Source organism: Amphiprion ocellaris, chromosome 2 (genome assembly GCF_022539595.1).
Source record: "Amphiprion ocellaris isolate individual 3 ecotype Okinawa chromosome 2, ASM2253959v1, whole genome shotgun sequence".
Taxonomy (NCBI): Eukaryota; Metazoa; Chordata; class Actinopteri; family Pomacentridae; genus Amphiprion; species Amphiprion ocellaris.
The window spans coordinates 19845665-19863238 of NC_072767.1; the positions used below are offsets into that span (position 1 = coordinate 19845665).

A 17574-nucleotide genomic window follows, 5' to 3' on the forward strand; every position below is an offset into this window, starting at 1 on the left:
GAGTATTTTTTTCCTGATATGAACTATGCTATTAAGAAAGTTACATTCCAGGGGCTCGTTAACATTTTCAGCCATAATTCCAGGCTAATGAAAACGTTGCTATCCAACTAATAAAGCAACATTTCGGGTTATTAACCTTAGGTTGTGCTGTTATACTTACGTTGCCGATTTCAAAGTTTTGCCTCATGAGGAGGTAGAGGGAGGCGCTAGCGTGGGCTCTGATGGTACTTATGCTACTGCTACAGCTCCTCAGCAGTCGCAAACACAGATCAGCACATTGCTCCGTTTCCTCCTCAAATAACAGTTCAGGAAACTACATGGGAAGAGAGTGCAGAGAGAAATACACACAAATTGACATGTAATCCTGGAAAAAATTGTAAGGTTGAGAAGAAGTTAGGCACACTTATGTAAATTAATTCGTGTAACCTTAGACACAAGAGCCCTCTGTGTGGCAAAACAGTGCTGAAGGTAGAGGGCGCTCTGGTTGCAGGCCATGCTGTGAAGTAGCACTTTCAAAACCCCACCCAAGATACTCTCCTTAGATTCTGTCACTGAGGCCGTCTAGAAGGAGAGGGACATGTGCAGGTGTCATAGGAGCAAGGTCACATAAGAATGATTGTGCTTATTCATATTTGCATTTTGCATGGATAAGTCTGGTTTGCTTGTGTACCTGTACAATGATCTCCAAGGTATCGAGAATAATTAAATTGGCCTCCGTTGCAAGGTTGCCATCAATAAGGGCTTCGTGTTCCAGCTCTGCTCTTGTCCTACAATCAAGAAACAAGAAAATAATGTCACAAAATAAACTAAAATCACCAGATATTTATAATAAAATTGCTGATGGTACACAGTTGCATGTTGCAGCTCCCAGTCACCACCTTCCAGTCGTTGCACACAATGATAAACAATGTAGGAGGTATAGAGGCAGAATAAGGCATGTGGAACCTCAGTCACAATTGTATCATATAAGAATTATGGTAAAGCTATTTTTCTTGGCACAGGTAAAATCCAATATTGTACTTTAAGACACTTCTTAAGCTTCACAGCAACAATACATGCTGATCCAGTAATACACAGTTAGCCTAAACCTACAACTTCCATCAACAGTATGTTAAGTGGTTCAAAGACATTAAGACTGGTCTTCATTGTTAATTACAGGAACAGCTAAAGCAAAACATTTCTGGTCTATAGGCAACACACGAGGGATAAATGTTGTAAATCTACATGTCCTAAAATGTCTATGCTGCCTCATACAAAACTATACTAGCAATGGGTTTTGGCCATAAAGCATATTACTTGATTTTTTTTCAAAAGAACAAATAGATAAACTCAAGAAACACCCATTGCTACATTTGTTGTGTTGTTTTTGGGTTTTTTTTTCTGCAACAGCAAATAGAGAAACACACAAGTCAGAGCCCCAAAACAAGAAGCACACTGGTTAAAAAGCAAAACAGACCCACTGCAACCACTGCCAACCCCAAGACATATGTTGTTACCAGGACAGAGGGACTGATGGGACAGGGGATTCAAGGGGCAGAACCAGGATCAGGGGTTCCCTGTTGGTGCACTGATGTGCATGTTTGAACTTAAAAGGTTAAAATGGAGAGAAAATGAATAGTAATGCATTACTGACTGCATCAGTGATAAAAATAAATATCGCTGCAGGCAGCAAGCTGCTGAACCAGGGCCAAGCAGGTTAGCAGAGCACAGTCACCATGAAAATTTGATCTGGTCATGGTAAAAGTGTGGCTCTAAATACTGATATCAAGTTTTATGTAAACTGACCAAAGATCAGGTGTGAAAAAAATTACAGCCTGTAAATTTTTTATGGTTTAATTGACATAGAGTGCTTTGAACTCAGCTTAATCTAAGAATTCTATGCTACATTGCTGTGAAAATTTGGACATATGGTCCAAAGGTGCATAAACACACCTCTAACTTCAACTTATTGGTGACGCTAGAGTGCTTGAGACATAGACATGAAACTTGATGAAGAGAATCAGGGGACTGTGCCAAATTCCAAACATTATTACCCTACAACTCTAGGGGCTCCAATTCCATTAGAGAAAAAAGAAAAAGGTGTTAAAGAAAAGGTAGGAACACAGTGAGTGCATACGCTGCTTTGCTTTGGCCACCAGTTACAAAATACTTTAATGACTTGTTCAAAGCCAAGTTCATCAAGCCAAAACCTGACTACAAACTAATACAATCATTTTGTGTCCATTTTAACTGTCCGACTTCCCACATGCATGACAGTAGACCATGAAAGAGGCACTAAAGCAGGGGATAATTCAGAGGAGCACACAGCAAATGTGGACCATACAATACCTGACTGATCTGTGATTCCTACATAAACACACAGTAACACGAGAGAGCAAATGGAAATTAACAGAACACAAATGCTGCAGCAGAATTTACAAAAGAACAGAAATTAAAATAAAACACCAAACTAAAGAAATAGTGCTATATTTTTTTGTTATCGTATGACAAAAATAGTGACCAAAGATTTTGAAAAAAAATACATAAAAGCTTTAGTGCATGCTACACAGATGTCTGATAGCTGGTAAAACGTGAAAACATTGGCACAGTCATACATTAAATACATCTGATTCTGTTCCTTTGTAAATCTGGTGAAGACATATGGACAGTAACAATGAACAATGAGTTTGTGATGGCTATGTATTCCTAAATTGATATCTTATGAAAAGCATTAAAGGATGATCATTTAACACTGTTTAACATTTGAACATAATGCATAACGTATTGGTTTATATTTTTAAATGAGTGTTCTACTTCTGTATTTGTGGCTGATGACTTAATATTTGGAAACATCAGAAATTTGAAAAAGTCAACATTTAACATCCAAGGTTTCATGTTTGCCCAGGGTGGAAAATTTGATGGATCAATAAAACCAAATTGTAACATCACAGTATGAAAATGAACTTAGCAAAACAACGTATTTGGTGCTAAAATTTCTCCTTCATTGCAGAGCCAAAAAACAGCAGAAGAAAGCATCACATCTGGACTGATGAGAAAACTCTGAAGTTCCTCAAATATATGAGACAAAGATTTCCATCTTGTTCCAGTTGGCTTTCCATTATTTGGGACTCAACTGGTGTTATTTTAATTGCTACACCCTGTTCCTCTGCAGTGGTTTAATGGCACCAGGCTCAGCTCCTTAGATTAACATAATGCTAGTGGGTGGAAACGCACATTCGTTTGCATTTTCTTTGAAACGTATTTGGATGGAAACCTGATTTGTGCATGTGTTGCTGTACAATGATCAAAACACTGTTTAGAAAAATAATCAGCTCAAGTGTCTCAGAAGAACCTTTAAGGTTTTTCTGTAAGCAAAATAAGAATTAGGATATCAAACTGAAGAGTAAGACGAGCGTACTTGTCCATCTTTTCGCTGTTTTGTCTCCAGTGGGTCATGTCCTTCCTCCATCGTAGGTTTTCCTGACTGCCAAAAGCACTGCCAGATGGACTCCGCTCTAAATGGTGGAGAAACATTATTTACTTATTTAATAGTGTTGAAAGAGGCTGTGTGTACACTGAAAAACGTGACTGACTGTTTGTGGTTGTATTTACAAAGCTATCAAAAGGTCCATTTGTATGCATGTGTGTCTGCTATGTGTGCGGGTTGAAAAGCAGAATATAGCAATGAGTTGTACGTATTTCTGCATGTTGGCCCTACATGGTCACAAATTCACCTCTTTAGGTGAGCATTTCTGGTTTTCTTGTTAGTTCTTATGTAGGTCTACCTGTGTCTGTATGTGCATGTCTAAGCAGGTGTCAGAATGGGAGGCCCCACCTAGCTGTCCCCGGCTGCGTCGCACCATTTCCTGTCTGGCTCCAATGCTGCCCAGAATGGCCTCCTCCAGCTTTGCCTTCATATCTTTGGACTTCTTAAAGGTTAGGCTGTTCATGCGTTCAAAGGCCTTCTTTCCCTGCATGGTGAACACAACATGGGCCTTGTATCCATGAGGTAGCGGGTGAGTGGACGGACAGAGAACACACAGCAGGAAAGTTATATGCAGCACAGCACCCAGCAAGCAAAGCAGGTTAGTAGCATGAAAATACATGTGCAAGCACAAAAGAGCAAAAACCAACCACAAGGCATAGCAGAAAGTGCTTGAAATACACAGAAAGAAATTAATGATTATAAAAAAAAAAAAACATCAAACTGTCCGCTTTAATTATTTTATCTCCATAGTAGCCAAAGCATATCAGTCAGAGAGAAGCTCCATTTGGAAGAGTAGAATGCATAACCAATCCTTTTTTCCAACACAATGTAAACTAATGTAAGAACAGTAAAATATTGGTAATTCTGCCACTACTAAAGCACATAAAGAGTGCTATTTTAGTAGCCCATTCCAATATGAGTGTTCAGTTTCAACCAGAAGCATTATATTAGCTCATACGATTCCCTGTTTCTTTGATGTAAATATGCTTTAGAGGAAGATACACAGAAGAAGTGGACACACTCCATACTGCAGATGTCCCACACTTCTGTGTGTTGTTGAATATATAGTTGCTAATTGGTTTAACTTATCAGTCAACAAGTGGATTCACTGTTGATATTACCTTGTACTCAAAGCAGGAGACGCAGAGGTAGAGGAGATCCAGCAAGCGGTTTAGCTGGGACACTGAAAGATCTGTGAACCATTTCTGTAGCACCAGCTCATCAGCATTCTTTAGCACCCACAACAGACAGATCAGCAGACTACGACTTGACTCAGCGGAGAAGCTTCCATGTTGACGACTCGCCTGGAGAGATGAACCATTAGAAATTAGAGGAGATGAGAGGACCACAGAGGGACAAAAAGAATGCAAGAGTATTTTACAATAGTGAGCCAGTCAGTGACTGTAGATCGGAATCAGAATCTGAAAAACACATTAATCCCTGGAGGGAAAATGCATATTTAATGGTATATCACAGTGACCATGTCATGCCATTCCTCTCCAGCAAACAGTTACCTGCGAGTTGAGCAGGAAGCTGCTTGGTCGGGACATTGGAGATGAAGTGGATGTGCCTGCAATTGCCATGGCGACTGTCTGACTGATCATGCTGTTACCCTCCGCCTCTGTCTCTTCTCCACTGCTGCCAACCGCTGCACCCTGGGGACCACCTGGCCGACCCCACTGGTTATGGGACTCTAGTAAGGCAAAAAAGGAAAGAAAAGAAAATAAATTGCAAAGTCATTGGGCATGGAACAATAGAGAGAGAAGAAATGTGAGTGCCAAGTAAGAATTAAAAATGATAAGAGCATGTCATGGATGCAAAGAACTAGAGCCGATGTTCAAACGCTTATGAGTGTGTCATTTAAGTACAAACTGTGGAATACTATTAAGACAAAAATCTTATCAGAAAGAAGGCCTGAGCTAACAGATTCACTAGGGTAGGCGGTTAGGAGAGAAAAAGAAGTGTGATCGGAATGAACTGAGTTTAGAGATTAGCTAGTACATGATGTTAGGGGCAACACCCTTTGCAGGTCAACTGATAGCCTTCCAGGTTGAAAGGGATATGCTATTAGAGGTCACATATAACTCCACCGCTGCATTCGTTTGAAAAGCTCAGGGTATTTGGCATTTTGTCACATTACATCTCAAAGGCTCATCTTTTCCAAAAAGTCACATTGGTCACTTTTGATTTTGTGTAAAGGGAATTCTTAAAAGAGTGCTGGTGCCTGCACAGCAGGAGAAAAATTGGATATTACAGAAGGCATAACAAAGATACAGATGTCAAACATTTGTATTCCACATTAATGAGTAAATAGTTCTGTTTTAAAAGGGTATTCGGTTAACTCCCGAAAATCTCCACTGTAAACGTTTGCATGTCTGGCAAAAAAGTCTGTGGTCTCTTTAAACTACTTAGAGTTAAAAATAGCTCATCATCTGTACCTGTAAAGTCATGGAGTTGTGGCAGTGTTTCCATGACGATGCCAATGAGAGGCAAGTAAAGCATGGCGACTCTGGCCTTGACCTCGGGATCGGCGTAGCGTGGGTCAGAGTCATGGCTGGATAGGAGGTTGTGAACAACACTCACCACTTTCTTGTGTAGACCAAACATCCTATAGTGTAACAGAAAAAAGTTAAAACATGAAAACAAAGGCAAAAAGAGTAGTTAAATTTTATCTGCAGAGCAAAAATGACAAGGAGAGAACAAGAAAAAAATATTACATGACCAGAATTCGCCCACATGTTAAATATATCTGTAGCAAAAAATCATAAGTAAAAACTAAAAGTAAAAGATGGATGTAGACTCTTGATCTGAAAAGTGAAGTCAATTCAGAAGTACAGAAGCCTATCAAAAAAATGACCCTATTTCTCACTTGATTTATTACCTCAGTAAACATTTTCCTAATGAGTTTCTGATCTCAACTGCTAATTTCGCTCATTGCGTCTGACTTCAAAAGACCAAGATCGTTAAAAGCAAATTCCACACTTGAGGCCTCAAAATGGTAGTCCACAAAACAATGGGTGACAGCACAGTGCCTATAGCCGTCTTGTGTACACAATCTTTATCAGTCAGTCATATTGAAAAGTAAACGATCACAAGCTTATCTCTCATTAACAGAAGCAAAGGTAACAGCCTGAAAATGGAATGTTCCTCTTACCACAACACTTGGCAGTTTAACTGGTACACTAACAAAGAGACACAATTCTTGTTTAGACAATCTTGACAAACATACTAACCCTTCATTGTCTGGGTCCAGTATCACTGACAGTTCAGATAGGACTAGTCCAGCCAGATAATGCTGCTCTCTGAACGGGACAGACAGCTCAAACATGTTGGCTATCTTTTGGTCCTGGACATGTGTTGAGAACCCAGAGCTCTGCGGGAGAAGAGAGGGAGTCCAAAGAAGAAAGTCGCCATTATAAATATTCTCTTTGTGAATATTTTCAGTTGCAACTAAAATTTAGCAGTCTTCTGAGACTTTAATTGTATTTTAATGATCAAATCCGGTGGTAAGTATGATTTGTGACAGGACATTGTAAAGTCTCCCTCCAACTCTTTTTGTCTGACCTGTGAAGTTGCTGATGACACGGAGGGCGAAGGCGAAGCAGGTGGGGTGAGCAGGCTGCAGGGCAGATTAAGGGTGACGTAGTGTTCATGACTGCAAACAATTCTTAAAAAATCCAGCCTCAAAGACTCCAAGGTTGGGTTCTGCAGAGCATAAAGCTTTGTGGACACCTAGAAAGATGAAACAGCGAACATTGATGTATATTTTTAAACACTCATCTTATTTAAAATGCCTTCTTTAAAAAAAGACTAATCGTCTCACATTCTTATGCCTCTGTCAGCCAGTCAAGTTACAGTTTACTTCTGTCTGTCCAGACTGATATGCTTTACATACATTATGCCCTGGGTGTTGCTGACACAGAGGAATAAAAATAGGAGTATGTGTAGTCAAAAAATCTGAACTATTATACACAGGCCATCACAAACTAGAACTCAATGTTTCTAAGGAATTCTAAAATGCCCTATGTATAAATCTTAAAATGAACATAAATCACAAAAGAAAGGAGATCTGCAGTTAAAACTATTTATTTTATAAACTCTTGCATACCAGCACCTGCACATTGATGTGGATGGAGCTCCATTATCCTGCAAGATTTAAAAAAAACACATGTTAGACATATTTGAAAAACAAAATAAGAAACCTACCTGTTTCCAGTATGCCTTGATTAGAGTGAAGACAAAGCCTCGGTCCATGACTGACAGCAAGTCGTTGAGAAAGAAGGCCAGGCTGGTGTTTAGTCTCTCTACCAGCTCCAGATCCTAAACAGGTGAAAAAAATAAAACTCCTGAACCTGTTTTACAGAAAGGTTTTCCAACTTTCCCTGTGGGCAGCAAGCCCATACTCCAGCCTGTACTCCAAAAACTGTGTGCCAATTGTTGATACCGTGAGAGGCTTTATGCTATTATTATTTCATGGGGTCATTATTTACCTTCTGGAAGCGCGACACAATGTCACCAGCGATGGTGCTGACCAGGGCTGTAATGTCATCCATGAAGCGCTCAGGGAAGCGATTCTTCCTGGGTGACTCTAAGCGGTCAGTGAAGTAAAGGTGGTGGATAATGCTCTTCACCTGTGGTCAGTGTAAGCAATTTATATGCATTTCAGAAAAAAGAACAATGGCATATGAAGTCAAATTTTCTTTGCATTCGTTCCTACCATGAGTTCAAAGAAAAACCAGGCCTGTTGCAGAGCGCCCTCCCTGACGCTACCACTGCTCACAACCCACTGGAGGGCCAACTCTTCATGGAAGAGCTAAGTAGGAAATTCAAGAGGAGATGGAAGGACAGACAAGGAGAGGGAAACAGAAGGCAGCAGAGCCAGATGGAGATAATGTGAGCCACCTGAGAAAAGTATCCCTCTTTATCACAGCATAAAACAAAACTTGATCTACATGTTGTATATATTGGACAAAGGATTCCAAAATGTATTTGTTTATGGGGTCAATGATGTAAAACAAAACCTAACTGGCAATAAATGTAGGTTGGTAAGTGACATGTCACTTAAAAATAAACAAATAAAAATCTGTCCTTAACTCAAATTAACCTGACGATTTCAGTAGCAAAAGTATTAACAATGACGACAGCACATTCTCTATATGAAGAAAACAATACAGTCCAGTAAAGCTCCTGCGACCACAACACTGAAAATGAACTTTATTAAAGACAAAGTGAGGTTAGGTGTTTCAGCTCAGGTTACCAAAACCAAAAACCCTAAACAAATTAATATAAAGAAAAATAATCACAAAGCTATAATTTTTAAGTGTGTGCAACAATATTTTGAAAATGATGCACTCTTATAACCATGCAAAATTCTGCATTTTGCAGTGTAACATTCTAATAATGCTATATGGATGAAATGTGATTTTTTATATATTGAGAGAAGAAATTCTATTTCTGCATGGCAAGAAAAATGTACTGTTCTGCTTTTCTTCTAAATATTGTGCATTAGTAACATTGATCCAGGTGTGTGCTGTTATGCAACAGTAACATCCAACACAGTCTGGCTAACACGCTGACTCTTGTCCTGAGTCTGGAAAGTCTTCCTTAATCTAGCTAACATAATGAACATGAGAAAAGGACAAGACCTGATTGATGCCAAATTAAAAATCTATATATGACTTCAGTGCTGCCCGACACGTTTTGTTAACTTTGTCCTTCAGGCTTTACAATAAACAGTCATTTCTTCTTCTGAAAAAAAGTCAGTATTCACATTTGAGGATTGCTTAGTATGAGCAACTAAGTAGACTAGATCTGAAGGTGTACTACAGGCGAGATTAATGGATTAGCTTGGTATATTGAACTTAAACCCAGAGTTTTCAGCGTCACGACAGTGGCTTTCTTTTAACCTGGCTAGATCACCAAGTAAACTGATGCTGCACAGCTAACCTGCTGTAGAGGAGACTCTGCTCAGAGTTGGTGATTTAAATTGTAAGAAATGTCTCCTTTTTACCAACAAATTTCCAGGCAATTCTCTACTCAGACTCTTAGCTGAGAAAATAGTTTACCTCTGTAAACGTGTTGATAATTTATTTTACAAAAATTTCAAAACCTGGAATTAACACGTACAACATTTTCCCAAGCGCCACCAGGTGGTAATAATGCTAACAAATGGTGGCTCTACTGATCAATATAGATATTTTACTACTGACTTTTTTTCAGTCTCTACAAACTATGTGTTTATCACACTACTCTGCACATTGACTTGACAAAGATATTTCACCATGCTGAATGTATCTTCCAACAATGTGCTGATAAATGTTTTCTAATTCATCGCATTACTTGTCTCCTCTGTGCTCTATGTAAGTATAGCCTGCAGTTCAGCTGAACAATCACTACATTTTTGCATGTGACTGGTGGTCACAGCTGAGTCACTAATGACTTTGTAGTTGCACCAAGGAGCACAGACTTATATAATTTTTAACAGGATCTGGGGCAAACTGCTTATTTTTGGTGAATTTTTAAATTAGACATGTAGAATAAGTGATTTTGATGAAATGTCATGATTTAACAAATTTTCACACAATTAGTAGGAGAACAGTTAGAAAAGACAATTCTGTCTGTTTTAATAGTTTCTTTTGTTGATAATGGAATAATTTTGGTGATTTAAAAAAATAACATGGCTTTAATATCTGCTGGCAAATTTTGGGATTCAAGGGTTATTATTAGTAAACTTAGTATATGCTGATAGTTAAGAAATTACCTGACTGTCTGCATGTTTGCTAGTACAATATCTCATGTAGGATCACACACCTGATTGAAAGCAAAACTGTGTTAGGCTTTTCTATGACTAAATTAATGGTGCACAATTAATGAAGACTTCCCAGACTACGTGGATACAGTTCACTGTACCACACAGTCAGCATTAGCCAGACTACAACCAACATTCATGTCACATCAAAAACTCCTCGACATGTTCAGAACAAGAGGCAGATCAGGAACATACAGCATTCAACAAGACTCCACAACAACCAAATACGACATCAACCAACCCAGAGGCACACATCCACAGACAAGACAGGTGAGGAGGCGAATAAGAGGTGGGTGGGGTTGGCTCCTCCCCCAGTGCAAGTGGCTCTACCTTTTTTGTGGGCAACCGTCCTGTTAAAGTTTGCAAGAAACTGGCGCTCTCAGTGTGCGAAGACATGCGATTGCCACAGCGCTCCATGGCCTATGAGTGGGGATGAATGGAACGGTGACAGCAAGGTTAGTGGAGGAGCAACGGGAGCGTGGGGCTACACCTTCATCCTCAGCACACGGGCAAATATGTGTGCCGGGTCATACACCCCCACACACACATGCACACGACACGCTTTTGTGACCTATTGCACACACTTCTCATACATGAAGACAAAAACATTTAGACACAGGACAGGGCCACAACACTTAAAAAGTGTTGTACCCATAATCTAAAACAGCTGACACATCAATAGTTCAAGTGACTTGAGGTAGAGATGCAAAATGGCTGCATAAAGAGACATGCGGCCAAGTGAAGACACAAAATTGATTATTTTTCCTTGATTTTACAGCCATTGCTTTTGATGCTCCATTCTGCATCCCTCCAGTTGAATACAACACTTCAGAGACATAAAATGCCATAAACTGAATCTACCCTACCATATCGAGAGGTATCATTATTCAGAGGTAGGCTAAAATCATTTTCCATCCCAGGCTAAATGCAGTAATGTAAAGGCTCTGTCAGTCTTGGCACATTTTATTTGATGTTGTAATCTCAGTGTAATTCTGTGTTTACAATATGAAGAGTCAATTCATTACTGGTTACAAATTAGTAACTAACAAAGGTCTTATGTCATGACAACTTAAAATGACAGAGGACATAACATCACATGAAGATGGAAAGTGAAGCAGATTTTACATATGTCGATACACATTCACACTCACAGATATACCATGCTCCAGTGACATAGTGAATGGCATGTAGGGTTAGTAGAAAGGCATGCAGGTATACTGGCTGAGAGTGGAAGTAGTCCAGAAAGGAGAAAGGGAAATAAAAAATGAAAGAAAACAAATGTAAAGTCTAGTCTAGTCTACTGATGGAAATGGTTTCTAACACTGCTCTTTTTCTCTACCACTTCAACAATCCTCTGTGAAAAACATACACACAGAAAGATTATACTTCGGTTTTAACTTTAACAATAATGGACCGCTGTGAACCGAAAATGGAAAGCAAACCCAACATGGGGAGAAAGGGAGGTCAAAAATGTAGAAAAGAAATTGCTGCCATGGATAACTCTGGTCGCAATTCACAACTAGCATCGCTATATTGACACTTTTCATGCAAATACGAAGAAAAAGAGAGGTGCTAGAGGTGATAAGCAAAGGGGGATGACATCTAAGATTCTAATATGACAGCACGAGGGTCATGGAGGTGGCTGTGACTCCCATGTATGAGATCATGGGAGAGTTGTGATTTAAAGTTTATACAGAATACTGTAATATTCTGAAGTTTCGGTCTTTAATGTCTTCATGCTACAGAAGGTACATTGTGCATGGTTTTGAAATCTCTCTAGTTTGGAGAAACTTAGTAAAAAATGGCTGGCAATCACAGTCCTGTGACTTAAAACCAATGTAAGCAGCTTCACGGTAGGCTGAGTATATAGAAGAAAATTGTGAGCTATTCTTTTATTTTTTAAAAGGACATAAAAATTGAAAATCTTACAAGGATTGTCCCCATATCCAACAAAGATCTTACAATAAGTGACTCCGGCAAATCCCACAAATAAACCAAAACTGTGAATATCGCAGTATCCTTTAGTGTGAATAAGGCTGTATTTGTAGTGAGGCAAAGTGGAGGACGGGGCATTCATAAAACCACCTGCATGGTTTCTGTAGCAGACCCAGGGCTGGATCCCCAGGGGGCACTCTTACAGCCCATGGTGTGCACCCACGAGTTGGAGCGGTCTAAACCCTAGGGGTGCCAAGGTCAAAGGACACAAGGCAGGCGGGCAGCAAGGGAACAAGCGAGCAGCACGGGGGAAGGAGGAGGGAAGGAATAATGACAAGTTAAAGAGGTTCAGAGGTCAGGATTTCTGGAAGATGCCAAGGGTCCAAAAAGGTTAGCTGTGAGTAAATTAAAAATCCAAATCATCACCACAGAGGAGCAAAGCACATAGGTTCTCTCCCTTTCTCTGTGTAAAAAATAACTTCCCCTCCCTCAGAGACAAGAGAAGAAAGGTTTAGTTAAGTATTAGCAGCACAGGGAACATACATCAAAAACAGGGCTGCATCCATCATATCATGGTTACAAGTACAGCAAGACCATTAGAAAAGCACATTACATCATTCACTCACTGCTCATGTACTTTTTAGGTTAAATAAAAAAATGTTTAAAGTAGGAAATTATACGAGACAAAATACATGACAACAGATAATTAAAATAAAATAAAAAAGGAAGAAAGAAAAACTTTGCTATTGTGTATGTTTTATGAAAAAATCTGGTATTATATCTTTTCGGCAGCATCTGCGTTACTGATTTGACTATGTACTAAATGTATGTTTTTCACAACCTGCACACACTGAGCATTGTTTGTGCGCATGTGTAACAGTTTGCTGTTATGACGGTTAGAGTGATAAGATGTCCAAACGTATGTTTACGCATTGGCTATACAGTTTACCTATTGATAAAAAAGTCCCCTGGGTCACTGTGCACATGGAGGCCTCTTCCTGATGTGAGTTGAGGAATATAGATTCAGCACAACTACCTCACGAGTCTTTCTAAAATACATCACAAATCAATAAGTGCTCCTTGACTACAGCAGCATTAAATAATTATCTATGATATCTGATATCTCAGTGGAGTGCTTTAATATATATATCACTGCTGGTTCTGTTCACCTTTGAGTGCAAGTGCCTCTTTAATACTTTAACAGAAAATTGAACTCTAATACCACTCAGATAAAAGTATTTACAGGTTCAAGTATAACCAACCAAGGCACTGTTTGACAACCTTACCTTGCTGCCAATGATAGAGCGGACCTCATCGTCAGGAGAGGTGGGCGTACCGGAGATGTCAGGGTTACTGTTGCTAAGGCTACGGGAGCGGTTGAGGTTGAGGCTGGCTGGTCGAACAGCTGAGCGAGCCATAGTAGCATAGTGAACTGAACCTCCTAACCCTCCAGGGCCTGGGGCAACACAGAAATTAAGAAAATGGGACAACTGGGATGTGCTACTGTACCTAACCATATCGTGATAAACCCACAAGTTAGGGGAAAATTCATAAATATATTTATTCTGTTATATTATTAGTTAAGCAACCACGGTTTCTTGGCAGTAAATGGTTTACGTATGTGTTAATACAGAGGAATTACAAAAAGTGGCATATATTACATCAATAACTCTACTTTTTTTTAAAGAGAGAAACATTTGCATACACATCAAGACATCTGGTATTGGACCATATCTACCTGTCAAAGATGAGTTGGAGTCTGTGTTGGACAGGCAGAAGACAAAATGGATGTGGGAGGAAAAAAGCAAAAGATAAAAAGAAATAGAGGAAGAAAAATTATGGCTGGCAGGTTTGGTCATAGACACCCAGTGAAGGTGAGTCAGGGGTTGGATGAAGTTAACATAAAGCAAAAAAAAAACAGAAGATACAGGATAAAGAAAAAATGTCAAAAAAAAAAGAAAGTGCGTTGACTGCAAATTACCTGGCGATGGAGAGTTGGGGTCAGTGCTGGGCAAGCGGAAGACGTAGTGGATATAAGAGGACAGCAGGCTGTTGCGGCCATGCATGTCCTGGCTGGTGTCCAGGTACTTATGAAGACGGTTCACTATGGATGCCATGACCTCGAAGGACGCTTGGCCGAGATTTACTAAACACACACACACACACACACACACACACACACACACACACACACACACACACACACACACACACACACACACACACACACACACACACACACACACACACACACACACACACACACACACACACACACACACACACACACACACACACACACACAAGAGTATTCTATGTTAGTGCCTTTGTACTGTAAAACAGAATAAATGCGCTGAACTGTCAGATCTAGAGCTTCGGACAGCACACTTGACGCTAACTGTAGTGAAGAAGTTCAACTCTACTCCCAAGCCCCTCTAAAATCTGTGTAAACAATTCACAGTTATTTACTGCAAGTCAGTGTCATACCTATCTGTCCAGCAATGACTGGTGGCCTCACTACAAGCAACACCAGCTTGTCGAGTAGAAGGTGAAGGAATCGAACCACTGGCTCCAGCTGGGAAGAGTTGAGCGCTGCAATGCTGGACTTGAGCTCTGCCTCCAGATTGTTCTCCATGATGCGCATGTCTCCAATCCTGACTGGAAACATGTGCTCATCCAGGGCATGTACCAAGGCAAAGAACTTATCCAGGTACTGGTCCTGGGGAGAGAGAGGGGGAGGAATTTGGGCAAAGAGAGGAAGAGAAAGTGAGCAATTTCCTGGCACAACCAATGTTTGCAAGACAATGTAGAAAAGGGTATATACAAAGAGATGGATGGTTAAAGAACAGAAGACAAAGAGAGAAATATGACAAAGATGAACGGAGAAAAAAGTGCAGAACAAGAAGTGAAGTTTCAAAAAGCAAGATTGTGTTACAGGTAGAGAAAAGGGGAAGGAAGTTAAAAAAAATAAAGTAAGCTTGGTTCTACTCCTCTGTACTTGTCTCGAAGCTGGCAAGTTGGCTCACTGAGTAAAAACCGCGAAATGAACATTACTACAAGAACACAGGAGAATCTAGGGAGCCTAATCTGTGCCAGAAACAGTGATTTATGAGCACATTAGCCCCAGTTAGGCTCCTAGGGACCACAGTCAAGCCCTCCACACCACAGCCGACACAGAGATGGAGTAGACCTCAGTAAATTACTGGCAAGGTAAGATTCAGCCACTAATGAACTGGTGCTGGGAAGGAATTACTGCCTAGATGTGAAAACACTGAGTGGCTGTTTTAGCTTTCATTGAACTTTCAAATTATTACCTGTCTGGTGCTGATGAAAATTATTCTGTGGAAACGAGCATTACAATATGCTGCTCTACTTCATTTCTAAAAGGCGTGTTATTTTAATGGTTTATACTTAAATATGTACAGCTGAAAACAACAGGCAACATGAAGAAGAGTAAGACTAGTGCTATTGTTTTCACACCTGCGAGTACACAAGGGTCCAAGCAACATAAATGTATTCATTTCAATATAAGAAGGTGCACACAAGGCTCTGTGCGGGTGCCTGCATACCCTCCAACCTGTTGCAAAGTCCACACAGTCACTGTTCTACAAGGACACTACTGCTGGAAGGCCAAAATAGATGCTGAATGCTACAAAATGTACAAAATACTGTTAGCTACTGTGAAACTGCTGTATAGAGTGCTCTTACCTGTGTGTGAATGGTTGAAACAGTCACCACTTCCACATTGAAAACTCCTCGATGGTTGTCCACCCACTTCATTCCAGGAAGAGGAACCTCAAGTACAAAAATACCAAGTAAATCCAAATAATACTGGCAGAATGGACAAACACTAACAAGAGAGGGCTACTGAACAACATCTCTTCTGCATATGGGATAAAGGTTGCTTTGAAGAATTTCTACCTATAACAATTAGAGTGTTTTCTTTTTAGGGCATTTTTGATAGAACTCTGTAAATCCCTTCCATGCATGAAACTTTTCTGCAGATAGGCCAGATGCCCTTTGGTCATTCAAACTTTAATAACAGTTGCATGCTTGAAAAATTGTCTTACATCTGGGGAGAGAACAGAGTAGGATTGTGGTGGTTTTTCAAGAGATACAGGCAGACAGAAGTGTCCCGTTCGCAGACGGCCATTCTGCAACATGGGGATCCACTAGAGGAGAAACATTGAAAGAAAACACAACAAACGAACAAAAAACACACATATAAAATGGCATGTTATAGATATTTTCTGTGACATCTTCAAGGCTTCAAGTGTCCACATTTGTCTAAAGTATGCGTGTTGTTTAAAGGATCGAGTGTAACTGTGTGTGATATATAAACATCAGTTTGTCTAATGCCAGAATGGAAACCGCAGTATTGCCAGGACAAATAGCTGTTACCTCCAGCCACAGTACTGGCTTGTGTGCTATCATGGTTTTACCTACCGTGTATCCCACAGGGGTCTCCAGTGGTGTGTTCTGCTTCTGCTGGCAGCTGACGTGGTAAAAGGTGAAGAGAATGTGGTGGTGGTCTGACAGAGAGGCCGGCAACTTAATCTTGACCTCATCATGAAAGTCAGGAGATCTGCAGAAATGAGTAGCAACAGTATAAATACTATTCAACAGTTGTGTTAAAAGCCACTTTACATTCAACAAATTGTCAGATTAGGAAGGGCTGCTACCCTAAATAGATTTGTTTCCGAGCTACACAGACAGGATAAGTCGTACCATTCAGGCTGCCATGTCAATGTCATTCCACTTGCCTGAGGTTCTAATTATATTCACTAAAGACTATGGATCTGTTCGAACACGCTATATAACGAAAACATAGGCAACTAGCTGTTAATAGTCTTTATTTGCATCCAGGCTACAAGCGTTTGACTGCTTTTCTCTGCTCACAGCCTGCTCTGCAGAAACACTTTATTTTGTGAATGTGTGTTAAATGGTTAGTCTGTATTATTTATCATTACATTTTTGTACGACTAGTTGTGGAAGTTATTGAAAATGGTTTGATCAGTGTTTTTACAGCTAGGATTACATCCAAGCTATAGAGTCGCACGTTAATACATTTCCAACCCTGCAAGCATAAATGTTCAAATTCACTGACATCTGTGTAGTCTATCTCTAACTTGGGAATCTTTGTCACAAGGCAGAGCAGAGCTTCATAGTGGACTTTAAGTGATGTAAACAGAAATAAATTATGTAACACATCATTATTCACTTCAACTGAATTCCTTTAAAGTCCCACAGGAGGACATTTTCTCCGCAGGCAAAATAAGCCACAACTACAACAAGCCTATCAACAAATCCACTAGGATTCAAAAACGGAAATGACAAAAATTGCTTAAAAGGGTCACAGAAGGGC

At 39.9% G+C, this 17574-nt stretch overlaps 1 protein-coding gene across 19 annotated transcripts in view; it reads right to left on the minus strand.

Moving 5' to 3' along the window:
* The window catches only part of dock7 (dedicator of cytokinesis 7), a 57190-nt gene that overhangs the window by 11916 nt on the left and 27700 nt on the right, over window positions 1-17574 (minus strand). For 3 of the 19 annotated variants that reach the window (XM_023280507.3, XM_023280506.3, XM_055004368.1), the window contains exons 17-39: window positions 16656-16794; window positions 16280-16381; window positions 15918-16004; window positions 14697-14928; window positions 14191-14355; window positions 13948-13968; window positions 13496-13665; window positions 12360-12452; window positions 10605-10694; window positions 8184-8279; window positions 7957-8097; window positions 7673-7786; window positions 7031-7198; window positions 6700-6839; window positions 5905-6074; window positions 4981-5159; window positions 4588-4770; window positions 3815-3974; window positions 3398-3494; window positions 2329-2346; window positions 671-767; window positions 427-561; window positions 161-313 (exon numbers count right to left, since the gene is read on the minus strand). In XM_023280507.3, the coding sequence (XP_023136275.2) occupies window positions 161-313; window positions 427-561; window positions 671-767; window positions 2329-2346; window positions 3398-3494; window positions 3815-3974; window positions 4588-4770; window positions 4981-5159; window positions 5905-6074; window positions 6700-6839; window positions 7031-7198; window positions 7673-7786; window positions 7957-8097; window positions 8184-8279; window positions 10605-10694; window positions 12360-12452; window positions 13496-13665; window positions 13948-13968; window positions 14191-14355; window positions 14697-14928; window positions 15918-16004; window positions 16280-16381; window positions 16656-16794 (2950 nt within the window). The remainder of the gene's footprint in view (window positions 1-160; window positions 314-426; window positions 562-670; window positions 768-2328; window positions 2347-3397; window positions 3495-3814; window positions 3975-4587; window positions 4771-4980; window positions 5160-5904; window positions 6075-6699; window positions 6840-7030; window positions 7199-7672; window positions 7787-7956; window positions 8098-8183; window positions 8280-10604; window positions 10695-12359; window positions 12453-13495; window positions 13666-13947; window positions 13969-14190; window positions 14356-14696; window positions 14929-15917; window positions 16005-16279; window positions 16382-16655; window positions 16795-17574) is intronic. The other 16 variants (XM_023280515.3, XM_023280514.3, XM_023280511.3 and 13 more) reach the window with 12 other exon arrangements.